This window comes from Diplotaxodon limnothrissa, linkage group LG11 (genome assembly GCF_057381915.1).
Source record: "Diplotaxodon limnothrissa isolate DT_005_m linkage group LG11, D_limnothrissa_male_GT1.1, whole genome shotgun sequence".
Classification (NCBI taxonomy): domain Eukaryota; kingdom Metazoa; phylum Chordata; class Actinopteri; order Cichliformes; family Cichlidae; genus Diplotaxodon; species Diplotaxodon limnothrissa.
Genome location: NC_140606.1, coordinates 27811989 through 27828629, shown reverse-complemented (window position 1 = coordinate 27828629; position 16641 = coordinate 27811989). Strand labels below are relative to the sequence as shown.

General features: G+C 42.3%; 1 protein-coding gene across 1 annotated transcript; it reads right to left on the bottom strand.

Annotated features, from left to right (window-relative positions):
- Positions 1-966: 966 nt before the first annotated feature.
- crabp2a (cellular retinoic acid binding protein 2, a) lies at positions 967-8030 on the bottom strand. Its single transcript, XM_085365602.1, has 4 exons — positions 7741-8030; positions 4339-4517; positions 3666-3782; positions 967-1606 (listed from the first exon to the last, which is right to left on the bottom strand). Exons 1-4 carry the CDS (start codon positions 7820-7822, stop codon positions 1553-1555), a joined length of 432 nt encoding a protein of 143 aa, XP_085221728.1. The 5' UTR covers positions 7823-8030; the 3' UTR covers positions 967-1552.
- Positions 8031-16641: the final 8611 nt, after the last annotated feature.

Genomic DNA, 16641 nt, shown 5'->3' with positions numbered 1-16641 from the left:
GCCCAAGCCTTTCCCATGGTGCACTGAGCACTTTTTTCACTGCCTGTGTGTTTATATACGACTGCAGCATGTCGCTATATTTTTGTAATTTCTCTTCTTTATTCTATGTTTTTTCTCTTCTCTTTCTCCTGTCCAGTCATGGTGGATGGCTGCCCCCCCCCCTTGAATTGGATGCTGCTGGAACTTTCTTCCTGGTAAAAGGGAGTTTTTCCTTCCCACTATTGCAAAGTGCTTGCTCGTTGTGGTTGGGGTTTTCTCCAGTACTGTAGTGTCTTTACCTTACAGTGAAAAATGACTTGAGGCAACTGTTGTCATGATTTGGTGCTATTTAAATCAACTTGAATTTAATTGAATTTGTTCCTAAATGCTTCCCCTTTGCCATAATATCACTTACAGCTCATTATTATACTCTTGGATTGGTGCATACCAGGTGTGGTGTGACCCAGTACTTTTGCCCATATAGTGGCCACATGTCTAGGCCTTAAATATGTAAAGGTGGAATCAATCTTCTCATCTAACTCTTGACTGGAAAGTGAGTAAGTGGATTAAAAACACAACATATCCCTGAAGTCAAGCAGCCTTTTAGGGCTTTAAAAGTATGAATCATTTAACCAACTGGCAAATAATATGGAAATAAAAGAAATGAGAGCCAGCTGCCGGGGAAACATTGCAAGATGAAACTGTGAGAGAAGAATAAGGAGGACATGTGGCACCGAGATGACTGACAGAGAGAGGGAAGGGAGGTTGGGAGGAAGCAAGACTAAACGGGAGGGGACAGACAAGTTATTCTAGTTGCAGACAGCTGACAGCAAACCCAAAATAAGATGGAGCCGTCTAATGGGCACACCTTCTGCAGCTACACTCACAAACCATAAAACACTGCTGGCACTGTTAAATGCGCTTCTGCTCCTAATGGTTTTCAACACAGGAGAGCAAAGAGTCGAGCTGAGTTAATGTCGTAGTTTATTGTTTTCCCATAGAAAGTGTTGTTTCCTACGATCACATTTCGTATAAAAGAGACACAATGTAAAAACCGACTCTAGCGTAGTAATAAATATAAAATGTCATCATGAGATAGAAAAAGGTTAAAGTTGTGAGGGCAGGGCAACAGAGAGGACAGAGGGACACATCAAAACTGACCCGGAGACTGGAAGAGCTCATAGATTGGTTTACACGTCTACAAATATAGTCTCACAGCCCATCTCCTTCCACACACACACTCACACTCAAACACACACAATGCCAAATACACAAGATGTTCCTTAGCAAGTCTAATACAATGCAGAAGACATGTTCATGTTCAAATCTTCAGCTGGTCACGTTTGATGGGTCTGGAAAGACAGACGGATAGCACAGTAGCTAAGACTATAGTGCACATGCGACATGCTAGATATAATTACCACACCTATTATATAGTGAAGCTAACATGGATGCTGGAATAAAACTATAGGCTGCTATTTCCCAGCTCTGACAAAGAGGAGCAATGACACAAAGCGGTGATGCTGTAGACATGGGGCGCGCTGAAAGGGCGAAAAGTGAGAAGTGCTCTTGTTCATTGTTGTCGTTCGTAGACTCTGGTGCATATCACATCATCTGCTCTCATGGTCTGAAAAGAAAGAGAGGGCAATGAGGGCAGTTAATGAGGATACTCGCACACACTGAGGCAAAAGTACTGGCATGGAGTTAGCCATAAATTCATTTTTAAAAAGTTAAAGCTTTCACAGAACAGCCATTCATGTTAATCCACCCTAAAAGTCCAGTTTTTATTGCCTCCAGCAGTTATGACTAACATAATGTCACTGTGCCAAACTGTTTTGACCAATCACTGTGTATGCAAAGAGTAAACACACTTTGCTTGCTTTCCCTCTCTCTCTTACACACACACAAACACTACAACTACGCTGGCTTCTAAAAACCAGTTGTGGGTTTGGTGCTTAACAAGACTTCAGGAGTCTTAAATGTGAACTATTTACTGCCAGCCCTCAAGCTAGCATCTCCCCATAAATACTTACTGTGTTTGCAATTTCTGCACTTTAAAAACAGTTCACTCCAGACTGAAGCCTGCGTGGTATCTTATCTCTAGCTGAACTGGTTTACTGGGTCAAATAAGAATTTTAATTAATGTAATTTAATTTAATTACATCAGAAAGTTTGTTTTAATCAACATGAAGTGCTAGCTGGGTGGGGTTCCCCATTAAGTGCAATTATGCTTCTGTGTTTATTTTTTCATTAGATTAGTATTTTATTGTAAGAAGGCAGCAGATATAAGTGGACTCCAAAAAGGTTATTTGAGCACAATAACTCAACTCTGTGTGGTGAGTGTCTTGCAAACACATGCAGCTAATGTCAGAAGTGCAATGCTACAGCCCATGCAGCCCTCGTTGCTATAAACAAAAGAATATTTCTAGGTTTCACAAGTAAAACAAGATCCACGTAGCAGCTTTTGTCGTGGTCTGTTTGTCAGCCAGTTGTCTTGCTGTGACACGGAGTACACACTTTGTTCATGTGATGACAACTGAACTGTCTTCATGACAGCTGAATAAAATTTTGCTGATGGCAGAGTTTAAATAAGGGGAAACAACCTGGACTAAAGGACAAGCGCCCAACCCCCCCCCCCCCAAACTGCAGTACTTTGATTGGGCACTTGAGGCTGGCACCAAAAGTAAGCCAATCCCCACAGACTGTAATTAAAAGATGGGCATAGCCAACGTGAAGATAACCTTCTTATCTTCATTTTTGACTCGAATGAGGACCATGATTTAGATATAACATAATTATTGTGTATTAAAGTTAAAAGTGCGAACTGAGAGCATAAACTCATTGGGGAAGCATTTAATGATGTCATAGATCATGTGAGCTCAAGAGCTGTTGCACCCATAGACTTCTACACAGCTGGACTTCTTTTTGTAGCCAGAGGAGTCATGAGCTATTAGGTATTAGAAAAAAAATGCAGGGTTAAAGCATTTCTGCACTTGGTTTACGAGTCCTAGAACTGATGAGCATCTATTTTATACAGCCTGTAGTTGATCCACATGGACAAAATAAACCCGTTTACAAACTGGTCTCTCAAGCTAATTTCCCCCTTCATGGCCACTATGTTAAGGGTGTAGCTTCTTCGACTGACAGGTGACTGGTAGCTCATGCAGATGTTGCTGGTTGGTGACTGCTGGGTTACTGAATTGGACCATGTCACTGTGTTTCTTGTGCTATATGCTGCACAGCAGTTAGCAAATGTCTGTGTGTGTGTGATCCTGTATAAATTAGGGATGTCAAATTTCCTGAAATTAGCTGACAACTTCGCACCTCATCCTATGGTCCAATTGCAATTATTTATGGCTATAAAATGATAAATGGGGATGTTCACAACGCTAAGGTCAAGGCTTCAAAGTGTACATTGGAGGCAGCACAGTGGCAATGTCCATTTTTTATATACAGTTCATAGTTCATTTTAAGATTTACTCCTTAGCCACTTTTTTAATAATGATCTTTAAAACACACTTTTTAAAAAAAAAAATTAGTTAATTTCAAGTCTGAAAATTCAGTTTAGTAGTAGATCAGTAGTGGATAGTGTACAATAATTTGTGAATTATAATCTATGGTAAAGCTTTGCACTTGTTAGTCTCCAAATCTAAACTCTTGCTCAGGTGATAGTTTGTGTGTTTTACCAAGATCAGCTTGCTGTCACTGGTGATCTCTCGGGTCCAAGATGTCTTAGGCCCCTCTCCTTTCTGCAGAGTCTGCTCACAGCTGATCTTGCTGTCTGTTTCCCAACGTGGAAAACTCTGAAAAGCCATTAGACCCACGAATGAATGGACAAATAAATGGACAATAAATACGATGCCATTTGTAGGGAAGGGAACTTAATGAGGGAGTGTCTAATAGAGAGAGAGCACAAAAAGGCTTTAGCAGGGTGATCACTGAGAGGTGATAACTCGTGATGCGCTCATCGTTAGTAGAGCGAAGCGCTGGCTGGGTTGCATGTGTTTGCTTTGGAAACGGCTGAACAGAGGCCATCTATGGGAAATTGGAGAGTTAGGGAGGGACAGAGGGTAGCAAAGGGCAAGTAGGGGGAACGGAGGGAAGATGGGAAGTTGAAAGGGATTGTAAAGTGTGTGAAGGAGTGCAGTGTAGCATGATAGGCCTTCAGAGACCAAGGGAGGGGTAAAGCTGTGCTATCAGTCCAAATATGATGAAAAGCCAAATTAAACAGATTGATGTAATCTACACAGCTCCCACCCATATCTACTGTGTATTTGGTTATGTATGTGTGTGTCCATGTGTAGTCCAAGAAGAGATGAAGTGCATTTAGTAATATATTCATGTCCATATTTTGTGTACCGTGCAGGGACGCCCATCCACAGTGGTCTCATTGAACTCCTGCCCAACAGTGAAGGTGATGTGGGTGGTTCGGACTGTGGTCGATGTTTTAATAGAGAGCGTTTCTCCATCCTGAGTAATCTCCACCAGGGGCTTGGAGGCTGCCTTCACTGCAATCTTGCGTAGCATCACGTTCACACCTACACAAACAAGCAACAGAAAATGCGAAAGAGCATGTGTGAGAAGAGATTTCCAGAAAAGACAACACATAATGACAAAAAAACATAGTGCCAATGCTCTTCCACAGCTAAATGCGGTGCCTTGAATTAACACTACTGCTTCCACTAAAACTAAAAATATTCCCTGGGACATTGGTAAACTCAGTTCATGGAGATGGATCTTTTTTTTTCCTGTGCTTGTGTATTAGAGTGTAAACAAAAACACAAGCAAACAAAGACAAGCAAGCCCTGTATCGGCTGTGTGGTTGTGTTTGAGTGTTGTTGTGTTGCTGCTTATCTGCAATGTCTTTCTGCACACACGGGGCAAAATTTGGAGCAGACTTGAAATGCACAGTGCTTTCCAATAATGATTGCACAGGAAACAATGAGGTCATATGACAAAGCATGCCTCAATCCCCCTCCACAGACTTAATCATCGTTGCGGCCATGCAAACACACGCTTACTGACTTTAACACTCACACCGTGATTGCGATTTGCACTTCCTGAAGTGTAATCTCAGTTATTCCCCTTTTTTCTGTTTCTAGGGAAAAAGCATAACTCATTCAATATTTTGTGTGACTGTAAAAGGCTTCTCCATACGGGGGCAGTTTGTGGTATGTTGGTCATCTGTATTTCACAATGATTTCACAAAAGAGTGACCAGAACAGCACTCCCAAAAAAAAGACAAGTCACGTAAAATCTAACTAATGTTAGTGTTTGGTAACTTTAGCCACATTTATAAACTAATCTGCAGTATTACTTTTAATAAAATTAATTTCCCCAGCCTTTTTTCCCACTGAAATGTGCTTAAAAGTTTTAAAAAATGTGAAGGAGGAAAAGGTTTGTCCAATAGTGATTATCTGAAAAGGGGAAGGAGGAAAAAAATGATGTTACCCCGTGGGAAAAGAGAGGGAACAAGGAGAAGACCGGTATGGGGGAGGGAGGTTGGGGGCCTGGGCAGACGAGGGGCAGCGGTCTGCGTGTGGTGTGCGAAGATCTCTGTCCAAGTGTGAGGGGAAGTGTGTGTATGCCGCCCAGTGTGTATCTGCTGCGAGTTGGGTTTCACACTTCTCACCTCTCACACATTCCCACCTGTCACCAAGTGTAAATATATACAGAGAGAAATGCACAGTCATTTGCCATGCATTGGGTTGTCCAGCCTATGCCCTGTGTATAATTTGTATGCACTGTACAAGCAGCTTCATATATATAAATGCATTGTGAGCTTGTGGTGTGCAGATGAATGTCCACTCATTGGAAAGACATTATTTTGCAGGAATCACTTATACCTTTTTTGCTCCAGGTAATTATTAATACTTCCAAGTACTTAAATATTATGTTATGCTAATAATTCTCAACATTTCAGGGGGCATTTGCAGTATGTGTGTGTTTACATTGTGGAACGACTTGCTTTATTTAATTTGGTTATATAAATACTTTTTTCCTCCATGCTGTGACGGGGTGGCAAAAGTTTGAAAATGTGATTATTTATTTACTTTTTATTATTGTAAATCACTGCACATCATAGCTGCTACTGTGCATTTATACATGTGCTTTATAGCTTTACTCATAATGTAGCCTATTTTCAGTTTTTTCCCCCACAGATACCATATGTAATGACTCCTTGTGCACGACCAAGGATAAAAGCCTAGAAGTGAAAATGTGGCCCCCATCAGTTTTTTGTCTTAGACGCTGCTGGCCTGCCAAAACCTTTGGAAGCCACAGAGGGATACGAAGGTTCTCAAGGTATTCCCCGCTGTTAATTTTTGTGACCGAAATTCTTTAATTCACACAAGTTTCACCACTGGGGGACAAACACAATTTCAGACAGACGGTCAGGGTCAGAGGTCAAAGATCATAGGGCAGAGGAAGCATTTGGGACATGGAGAGATGAGGGTAGAGGGAGGAGAGCTGGAATGAGGAAAGGAAGAGAGGATAGATGGAGGGAATAGGGTAGTAGGTGATGACAGTATGCATCCAGCTGTGCTTTGCCTCCAATGAAACCAGGGATCAGAGCCCATTCCCCTCTGTCAGTCATCCCAATGTAGAGGTAAATTAAAGGAACACATGCAGTCATGGATGTGGATGTGTGTGTGTTTGTGTGTGGTAGTTACACAGCATTCCTGCTGTTGGAATGTTGTCTTATAATAATAACAAGAGATAAAATAATTCAAATACAAAGTGCACAAAGCAGGCGCATCGCAAGAACAATGCATTTTAGAACATATGCTAAAACCATTTAAGGAGAAATAAAAGAAAAAGAAGAGTATTTAAAAAATCAGGTGATGAAAGTATATCTTAAGAGGAGATTTAAAGGTTGCTACAGGCGCTCAGACCTCTCTTTTCATCGAAAAGTCATAGAAACGTCCTTTTAGACAGACAGTATACGCATAAAATATCCTGTCCTCGCATTATTGCGCACGGTGCCATATTTGCCTTTGGTCAGAATAATCTGGATCAAACAGACGTTAAAACTAACCGGTGGTCTTTCATTTGTGTAGTGGTGGTACGGGATTCATGTAGTTCAGTTACCTCTATATGTGTAGGTAGCTAAGAGACTAAGATAAAGGCGGTGTTGTTGGCGCTTTGCGATAAAACGGATTCCAGGTGTCATCTAATGAAAATTGGCTACTAACGACAGATGCGCGCCTGTAGTGCGCCCTACAGGCGCGCTCACGCACACACTGGCCGGTTTACAAATGAGCCAGACAAAAAAACAGCGTGGATCTCAGCGGCAGGTATTTGTTCTTCTCTCGGACTGTCACTTCGGATAACGATGCCACTGTCCTGCACTGTATTGTGTTATAACGGTCCTCTTTAAAAACACACGCAAACAATCTGAGGTTGAGACACAGACAGATGTGTCGCCGTTTGTCGCTATTGTGTTAGCAGGGGAGGCCAAAAGGGGAGATGAGAGAGGATAAAAAAGAGGGGGGGCTGGCTGGGGGCCAAGAACGGAGTTTGGGGTTCTGCAGCAGAATGACAAAGACCCCCCACCCATGCAGTACGCTGGTGCACGGACGCAGAGGTAGACTCACAATGTGCTGAGAAAGCTACAGTTTGAGCTGACACATCTGATCTGTCTCTATGAACAGAACTAAAAGCTTCACCAGGAACCACTGACGCATAAAAACGTTCAAACTGCCACTTACAGTGATGATGATTTAAGAAAAAAACAAACAAACCTTGCTTCACATTACTTACCTAACACTTTCAAGAGTTCCTCAAAATTTTCAGAGCTCTTCATCTCCCAAGTGCCGGAGAAATCTGGGATTTTGCGCTCCATGTTCGGCGATAGTTTGCTTAGTGGTGTGGACTAGATAAGCTGTCAGGTCCTGGGCTGCAGTCAGTGCGCGTCTGTGCGTCAAAAATGAACAAGTTGTGTGTGCGCCAGATGGCTTGGATCTGTCCGTGACTTGGTTTTGCCTTCTTCCCGGGATGAGAGACCTACTGACAGCAGCTCTTATCTCATCTATCTAGCAGTGCACGTTATAAGCATTTGCACTTCAAATGAATGACACGGAGCGCAAAGATACTTGTGTAGGGATGCACACGCCCCTTTCTGAACGGACACGCCCCGGAGGCCGACAGATTACAGGCACAGGCCCACAGTGCTTTAACCTGAGAACACCCCAGCAAGCACTCTGTGCACTTCGGCCCAGGGAGACGCCGTTTGGAGACCCCTCTCATCCATACGCGCACCTGTCACCACCCAAACTAACCACTCCCCGAAACTCCCGCATGCTCTGTTTATTAGGTGTTTAGCCACTTACTTTAGGCAATTACATTAACTACATATTACCATCAATGTTGTCATTGCAAAACAGAAAGGATGTAACCAGGTCAGTATTGACAGAACATGTCGTCTTGGCAGGGCGGCGCAAAGGAAGAACAAGTCAACTGCCAACCTGAAGAGATGGCGTAGCGGTTTGTGTGGGTGTGTGATGAGAGCGAGAGAGAGAGAAAGAGAGAGTGAGAGAGGGGCCAAGTTCATCTCCCAGCCTCCAGTACGCCCTGGTTCTGTGTCATAAAAATATAAGCAGAGGTAATGGGATACATCTAACGGCTGCAACTGGTGGGCTAGCCTGCGTCAGAGGAAAAAACAACCCGAACCCATGAGGGAAATATATTACGTGGGGCTGGGATTAAAAATAAGAGGTAGTATTGGCGCAGGTCAGCGGTGGCTCTCCTTATTAAAGTTTTTCGCCCCCCGCTGGCGGAAGAAAGAGGAGGGGAGGAGACGCGTCAGGCGGGGTCAGGGGCCCTGCGGGGTCGGAAGGTAGTCCTATAAAGAACACACGGAAATGCACACGCACACACACCGTATGTATGCGCGCTCACGCACGCGCTGATGATGGATGGCAACTGGACAAAGCAGACGTTAACTATTGACTCTTGATGGATGATCCCATCCGCTAATTCTGCACGGCGAATTAGCGCGAGGTAACCCGGGCGACTTTAAGGCGCGGGCATTAGCCCCCATACCCCCACGGCTTAGGATATAAGCTTCACGCACACACCGGCTCAGTGTCAGTGTTATAACAAAGACACAGTGACTAACAGAGGTCAATAACAGTGTCAGATTGATATTTGGTAACCTGATATGCGCTTTCGCGCACAGCTCTGCGTTCAGTTGCTTTGGTTTGCATCGGGCCCGGCGGGTCTGTTTGATGTGAACAAAGCTTGCTCTCATTGTTTCCTTCATTGTTTCACTCATGTTTTTTGTAAGCTGGCTTACCTCTTCTTCTTTTTTAAACTCTTTAACAGTTTTCTCTTATATTATTAAATCAAAACACCTGATAGTGAAGTAAAAAAGTGAAGTTTATTACTGAGATCAATCGAAATCCACATGGGAATCTTTATATTAAAGCACAGCATCTGTGGTGGTCTATGGTTAAGAAAAGAGGACATGATCACGCCCCCAGTTTAAAGGTGGCTGATTCAAACCACCAAGGTTACAAAGGACAGCTGGCTACCATGGAGTAATTCGTCTTCAGCGTCATCACAGGCCATTACCGCTTTAGCATGACATAACAAGAAATGCATCAAAAGCCACTGAATGAAACAGACAGTCATGCAGTATAGGACGATAGCCTCACCCATGTTGTGTGTGTGCTGTTCAGATGGGGGGGTTGATAAAGAGCTCTGAAATGTGTGTGATGCTGCATGTCAGCACGTGATGACAAAGCAAAGCTCAACATTCAGATCCACTCAACCGTGCCCCGCTCCTCTCAGCCTCTCTCTTGCCCCCCATTCCTTCCCTCCATTCCTCTTTTCCTTTCTGTCTCTCCTTTACCTCATGCTACTTTCTCCCCCCCTTTCTTCTCTTTTTCGACCTTCTCCACCTCCTCCTCCTCCTGTCAAGCTTTTGTTCTTTTGTTCTGCTTTGACACATTCCTCAAGCATGTTGAGGAGAGGGAAGAGGCAAAAACAGAAGGGGAGAGGATGGAAAGGAGAAGAAAAAAGGAGGGGGGGCTAGTTAGTGAGAAAGTTAGAGACTGAAGTGCATGTCAATTTTTGTCTCTTTGTTGTGGGGAGAAGGATAGGGAGAGTGAGTCAGCAAGAGAGAGCAAGGAGATCAAAAGCCAGCAGCGATGGAGAGGTTAAGAGCAGTGGATGAATGAAGGCGACAGATTAAGATCTGTCTTCGGAGGTGTAAGAAGTATTATTTTCCTGCTCCTGCGCCAACTTTATCTAAGCTATTTCCTTATGTTCCAGCTATTATCCTCACATATACTGTTTACTTCTTTTGTTCTGTCATCTTCATCTTTCTGTGTTCTTTCTCATACCAAGATTATTATTGGTAACCGATATCACCAACTGCCATCACAGAGACTGACAGGCAGGCTGCACCATGTGCAATCTAAACAGAATCTCTTGTGTCCTGTTTACAGTCATTTTTGGCTCTTATCAGCATGGCTACAAACATTCAGCATTTATAGAAACAATAACATAAAGCAGCAATAATACCATAGAAGAAGAGTACAACGCAGAAAAAAATTCGGGGTTCTGTTTGAGAAATAATCATACAATTAGTTTTGACAATGAAAATATTTACTATTTCCAGCTTATGCACAATCAGATTTTTCAAACTTTCTAACTAATGTGACTAAATGACATCAGCAAAAGCTGATAATAACTAAGCCAGTGTTTTCATCAAATCAAATGCAGCAGCAGCAGCAGCAGGGGTGACACACATGCAGCTTCCAGGCCACTAAGGGTCCAGTAGGTCCCCTTGGCTGTGTGTCTTGTGTCTCTGCAAAGTAAAAACTGCAGAGACATAGAACAGACGCATCGCTGGAGTTTTAGCTGTCTCTTGTCCTGCAGACACCTTTGAGACATTGCCCATCTGCAACCTTCTTATCGATCAGGACATTAACCATGCTGCACCAGTAAACCAGTTTAGCTAAAGGGTTGTTCTGAAGAATTTCTTTGATTTATGACACTAGTGTTTCTTTGCCTTGACAACAGACAGCAAGAATGCAGGAAAACTGACGTATTTGAAAAATTCTGCATAGTTTGTAGGACATCAAAGGTTGTGAATAATCATGATAATATAATAAACCTGTTTTCCAAATTAATCTTTCTTTAAATGAGAACCTTTTCAGAATGTACTTGTACTTCTTTGAACTAATAGAAAGGGAAACATTTGGAGATGTGCGGTTTCAGAGGTAGTGATGGGTTCAGTTTAATACTTCAATGGCTTGAAATTGGATCACACAGAAAGGAATGAGGATGCTAAATAATTGGTTATGTGGAGCCTGCTGCACTTTGCCAAATGCTATTATTAAGGAAGGTTTGTTCATTTCTGTGATGAGAAGCACAATTAATCTGAATCCTTTACACAGTTGTTTAATTAGAACAAAACTGGGCCGACTGTGACACTGACATCCTTGGTGATACCATGAAACAGTTAAACGAAATCATTTGGTTAAACACTCTATACCCTGCAATCCTCACAGTTGTGTCGCTGGCAGCAGAGAATTTCCAGCTGTATTTCCTTCTCTGTGTTACATTTAAAACAGACTGAGCCTTGTATCAACACCCTCCCTAGGGTGACCTGTACCATATCTCCACACTCACTTCCTCTTATGCTGCGTATTGTTTCCTATTTCCTCTCCTCATTCAAATGACACAGATTTGAGCCATATCTGTGAAAGTTACAATCTACAGACTATTTACTGTTCCAAAGTTTCCTCATGTGGTCATGAAAGAAAACAGGAAAAAAGCTCACACCATATTAGATTTAATGCAAATTGTATCTAAAGTATGTCTAAAATGTGGGTGTCCTATTTCAGATGTCTTATCGTATTTGTGTTGCAATAAGAATAAAAAAATATAGCGACATGTATGCACAAGTTGGAGCCTGTGCGTGTGAATGCGATCAGTCGGGTTAAAGCCACACTTCAGTGGCATTCTCCACTTTATAATGCCGATGACCTCCAGTAAAAATTCTCACCCACTAACCTTAGTAATCCCAGATGTGAACTTGACCCAGGCCTTCCAAACTGCCAGCTCCTGGAAGTCATTATTACTGGCCTTTACCCTCACAGGAAACCACTGGGCAAGAAGTGCACATGCCTGCAGACTAACATTCCCCAAATTACCGTATCTCTCTTTTATGATTTAACCCTGGGTCCGTGTGGGCTTGAGACCTCCCCAAAGAGTCATGAGATGAATCAGGCGCCTTTTAGATGACTAATAGAACAGGAAAGAACACAAAACATTTACGTGACACAAGACTGTGTCTTTTTCTGTAATCTTTTCACTTTTTGCACAAAATGCATGACAGCTGAACCTCTTCCAGCCTCTAAAAATTACATGCCGAGACATAAATACGTTTAAAGGGGGTCACAGCATTAAAACATTTGCGAACCCCTGCTCTGTGTGACTTTCACAACAGTTGCAGACACACATGTTCGCAGCCAAAAGTGTGTGCAGCACTGTTGGCTGCTGGCATGCTGACCCAGCAATCCATATGGGGCTGATTAGAGATGGCAGTATTTAACTGTGTACATGGAAGAGAGGCAGAGAGATCAAACCAAAGAGCAGAGGAAAGATAAGAAATTAGAAAAGTTAAGAGCGCATGTCTGTGTGTGTAGCATGTTTAGATATCTTTGTGAGGACCAAAAATTGGAATTCTACTATCCTTGTGGGGACCAACAGTTTAAGGGTTTAAGGGTTAGGGTTAAGCGTTCACTTTTGATGGTTAGGAGCAGCAGCTAGGGAAAGCATTATGTCAAAACATGAAAACAAGTTTGTGTGTGTGTGTGTGTGTGTGTGTGTGTGTGTGTGTGTGTGTGTGTGTGTGTGTGTGTGTGTGTGTGTGTGTGTGTGTTTCCCCACATAACGGTTACTCTTTCCTTATTATTTTTCTTGGTAATGGAAATCATCAGACACAGATTGTTCCTGACACACACACACACACACACACACACACACACACACACACAAACACACACACACACACACCACATCATCGTGCAAGGAGTTTTGCATTTAAAGTATCACTAATGGACACTGTGTGTGCGCCTATGTGTTGCATACATGAGACTGAACCTCTAGATGCCTTTGCAGTTGCAGCCAGACGCCTGTATTACTCACACTCTATTCGTATTGTCCTTCAGAGCTCCTCCCTGCTTTCGCCCCGCTCCCAAAACCCCCTCTTCTCTTCTTCTCTCCCCCCTCGTCTTTGTGCTTCTAATTATCACATTTGTTATGAGCCGGTCTGGACAGCAGGAGAGCAAGAGCAGGGAGAGGTTGATTAGGAAGGGGAGGAGATGGCTGTGACTGTGAGCACTGAATGAAAAGGAGCTGGAGAAATAGATTACGTCGAGCTTGTCTTTATTTGGTCCTCCTTGTGTGTTCAATGCTTGAAGTTTTCCCTGTGTTTCCCTGTGTACACTGTCACCTGCACTTAATCTGAGGTGACAACTGCACTGAGTGATGCTGAATTGTCGTGCAGCCAACAGAAGACAGCAGATGAGAAGGATGAAGAAGAAAAGAGGAGAACAGTGAGGTCAGAGAGGCAAAGAAAGGAACTGAGGGAGGCTGAGGTGTTCATGAAGAAGGTTTTGTGAAATACAGCTAACATATGTGGACTGGAGAAAAATGGGAAGCTGAGAAGACAAACAAGAGCTGGTTCCCATACTTTTATTGCTTTTCACCTTATTTTATGTGTTTTGTTTTCCTGAAAACCCCAAAAAAGTTCAATAAAAGTCCAGCCCTGCTTTTATCGTATCAGCCCTCCTTCTTCTTGCATCCTACGACTCTGCCCCTCCACCCTCGCTCTGCCTCTCACTCCGCACTCATTCTTTTATTCTCCCGCTGCCTTTCCTCTTTGACCCGAGTCAACGATTATTGTCCACTTTTGCTTTTTCCTCAGCCACGATTGTGTGTCAGTAGTGTCTCCAGAAGGCAATGTTCTCATCTGTTTAAGTTTGTCTGTGCATTTGTGCACATATGGATGCATGCATGACTGGACAGTATGTGTGCATGCGATGATGTCATAGATGAAGAATTGCTATAGTTAAATACTTGGCGCAGGTCACCCTCTGGTCACTGTTGCTGTACGTGACCACAGTGTGTCCCCAAAGACTCTACAATTAACTGACACAGTGTCAGATTTATGCTTTATTGTTCTCTCGATTGCTTTGAATAGCAGTAGATCTGCATATCAGTGAGTTTGAGGCAGAAAACTGGAAAATGGCATTAAGCTCTGTGATTTCTTCACTGATCCTCTGACTTTGCCAAAGACGTGTGAGAAAATAAATGCTCAATATAAGGTTTAAAAAGCTTTTATTCACCTGCCTTTGCAAAAACATGATGGGGAAGAAAGCTACGAGAGATAGCTATACATGAAATGGAAAGGTGTGATGAAATTTTACGAGGTGCAGTGCATAGAGATGGAGTCATCTGTGATACTTTCGGTGTTGCTGTACAAGAAAACCAAGTGAAGAATTGTCATTTCTTGTCAAATTCCAAGCAAGTCATCACTTCTTTTATTTTTGATTAACTTTTCTGCAAATCAATGAGCCTATTGTTTCATTCGCACTTCTATTCATTCATATCAGTGTAGTGTGGCTTTGTACAAGCAGATGTATACAAAATAAGCTCAATAAGAACTCCATAACTTTTTAAAGTATGCAAGAAATATTTTCTCTTGATAATAACACCTCCATCCTGCTTATTTCGCTATTTGAGTCTAATGCTTACACTTTAGAGGTGCTAAAAGTTCAGTGTTTTTCATCATGTTTTACTGTAAATGGCTCAGCAGCACAAAGTTTTTGCTGGCGTAGTACCTGACCTCCACATTTGATACTTACTATACGTGACTGTCATTTTAGCTTGATAGCTTGACATACTGGGTGAGTGTACTGGGTTCTGTGTTGGAGTGGTTCTGTGGCTTATAAATTAACCTCCTCGTCTGCATCTCTTGCCTGCTGTGTGGCACAAGGTTCTGTTTCTGGCACTTTACAGTTTCTTGTATATCCACTCCCTCTTTAGCTCATTTTAAGCTTTTTAAAGGGCTTTTATTATCACTGCTACACAGATTATGTTCAGTTATATACCTCTTTTAAGCCCAAAGATGTTTTAAAATGACAAATTCTGCATAGTTTATAATAGACTCTATTAAAAGATGGGTGGCTGACAGTGTTCTCAAACTTAATAATGAGAGGTTACAAACAGAAGTCCTTGTTTGTGTCCTCCAACATATGGAAACACCAGGTTTCCTCGCGACTTTTCCTAAATCTTCTATCAGGAACCGTTTTTAAAAATAGCAGCAGGGCCCTGGGGTCATTTGTTCAGGCCCTGCTTGCTGTGCAGCATAACTAGGAGCGTTTGCAGTGGTCCCCAGATTCTGGAGCTCTTCCCTACTGAGCCTGAGATCTGTGGACTCAGTGGTTTAAAAAGCAGCTAAACACTCGTCTTTGTCACCTTGTTTTTCAGAAACGTTCTGTCTGTATGTTTTTAGTATCTTGTTGTGATTCACATTGTAATTTTTATCCTGAAAGGTGCTATATAAGTAAAGTTTTATTCTATGTCATTCTTTTAAAAGGGGTCAGGTGGTCTCCAGGTCAGAGTTAAATTTTTTTTTTTTTTTTTTTTTTTTTTTTTTTGCACAGAGCCCAAAACAAGAGGGGACATTCAACTGAACAATAAAAAAATAAATGAAGACAAAAAAAATCCCAAAGTTGTTTATTCACAATCTGATCTGTACTGTCCCAACGTATCATATTACCTGTTATCTTACTTATATTTGTGGGATTCTTTGATCCAAAAAGGTTGTTGCACTTTAAAAACTCTTCAAGACTAATTTGCAAACAAACGTTGGAAGTTTAGGACGATCATCTCACAGAGACCGCTGCAACAATCTAGTCTCACCAACAGCAAGCGAAAATGAGCCAAAACGAAATTCTAGCAAAGAGTAAAATGCATGTGTGTTGGAAGATTTGTTTGTATGATGTATCATGTGCCGGCCGTTATAATGACCATGACAAAGTAGACATAGCATGGGAAAAACCAAGCAGAGTTGCAGATGACTTTTTAAGTATTGTCATTCTGCAGTTTACCATCAAACTTTATATTCTAACCAAGTTTATTAGGCTCATACGATGTGACTTGCAATAAAATACATGACCGATGAAATCTCACAGGATGTAGCTGTAGGTGCCTAAAAAGACTCTAAACAACTAAAAGTCTTTCTCTTTTAGAATAAAAGATGAAGGAACCATATATATTTTTAAATGAATTTAAGCCTGAAGGCTGTTTGTACTGTTATGCTCAGGCTTTGCTTGGATCCTGGGATTTTGGTGAGTAGCCTAATGAGCAACTCTCCTGCCATCTGGTGGTGGCAAACTGACGGTGCTGTGTCTAAGTCTTCAAACTCTTTATAACCTTTTGGCTCCAGACGTAGAAGATGTCTGGGCATGTGAGCCTACTGTAACTAATCAAACTATTGTTATTAGTGTTTACAGGAGTTTAGTGCCCTCGGCTTTGCGTGACTGCAGGCCTGCTCATGCGCCTGCAGGGACAGGTGGAGTCCCAACCCCCACAAGTCATCCTGATAATTTTGTTTGTGTTTTTGTCTCTCTGAGAACCAGT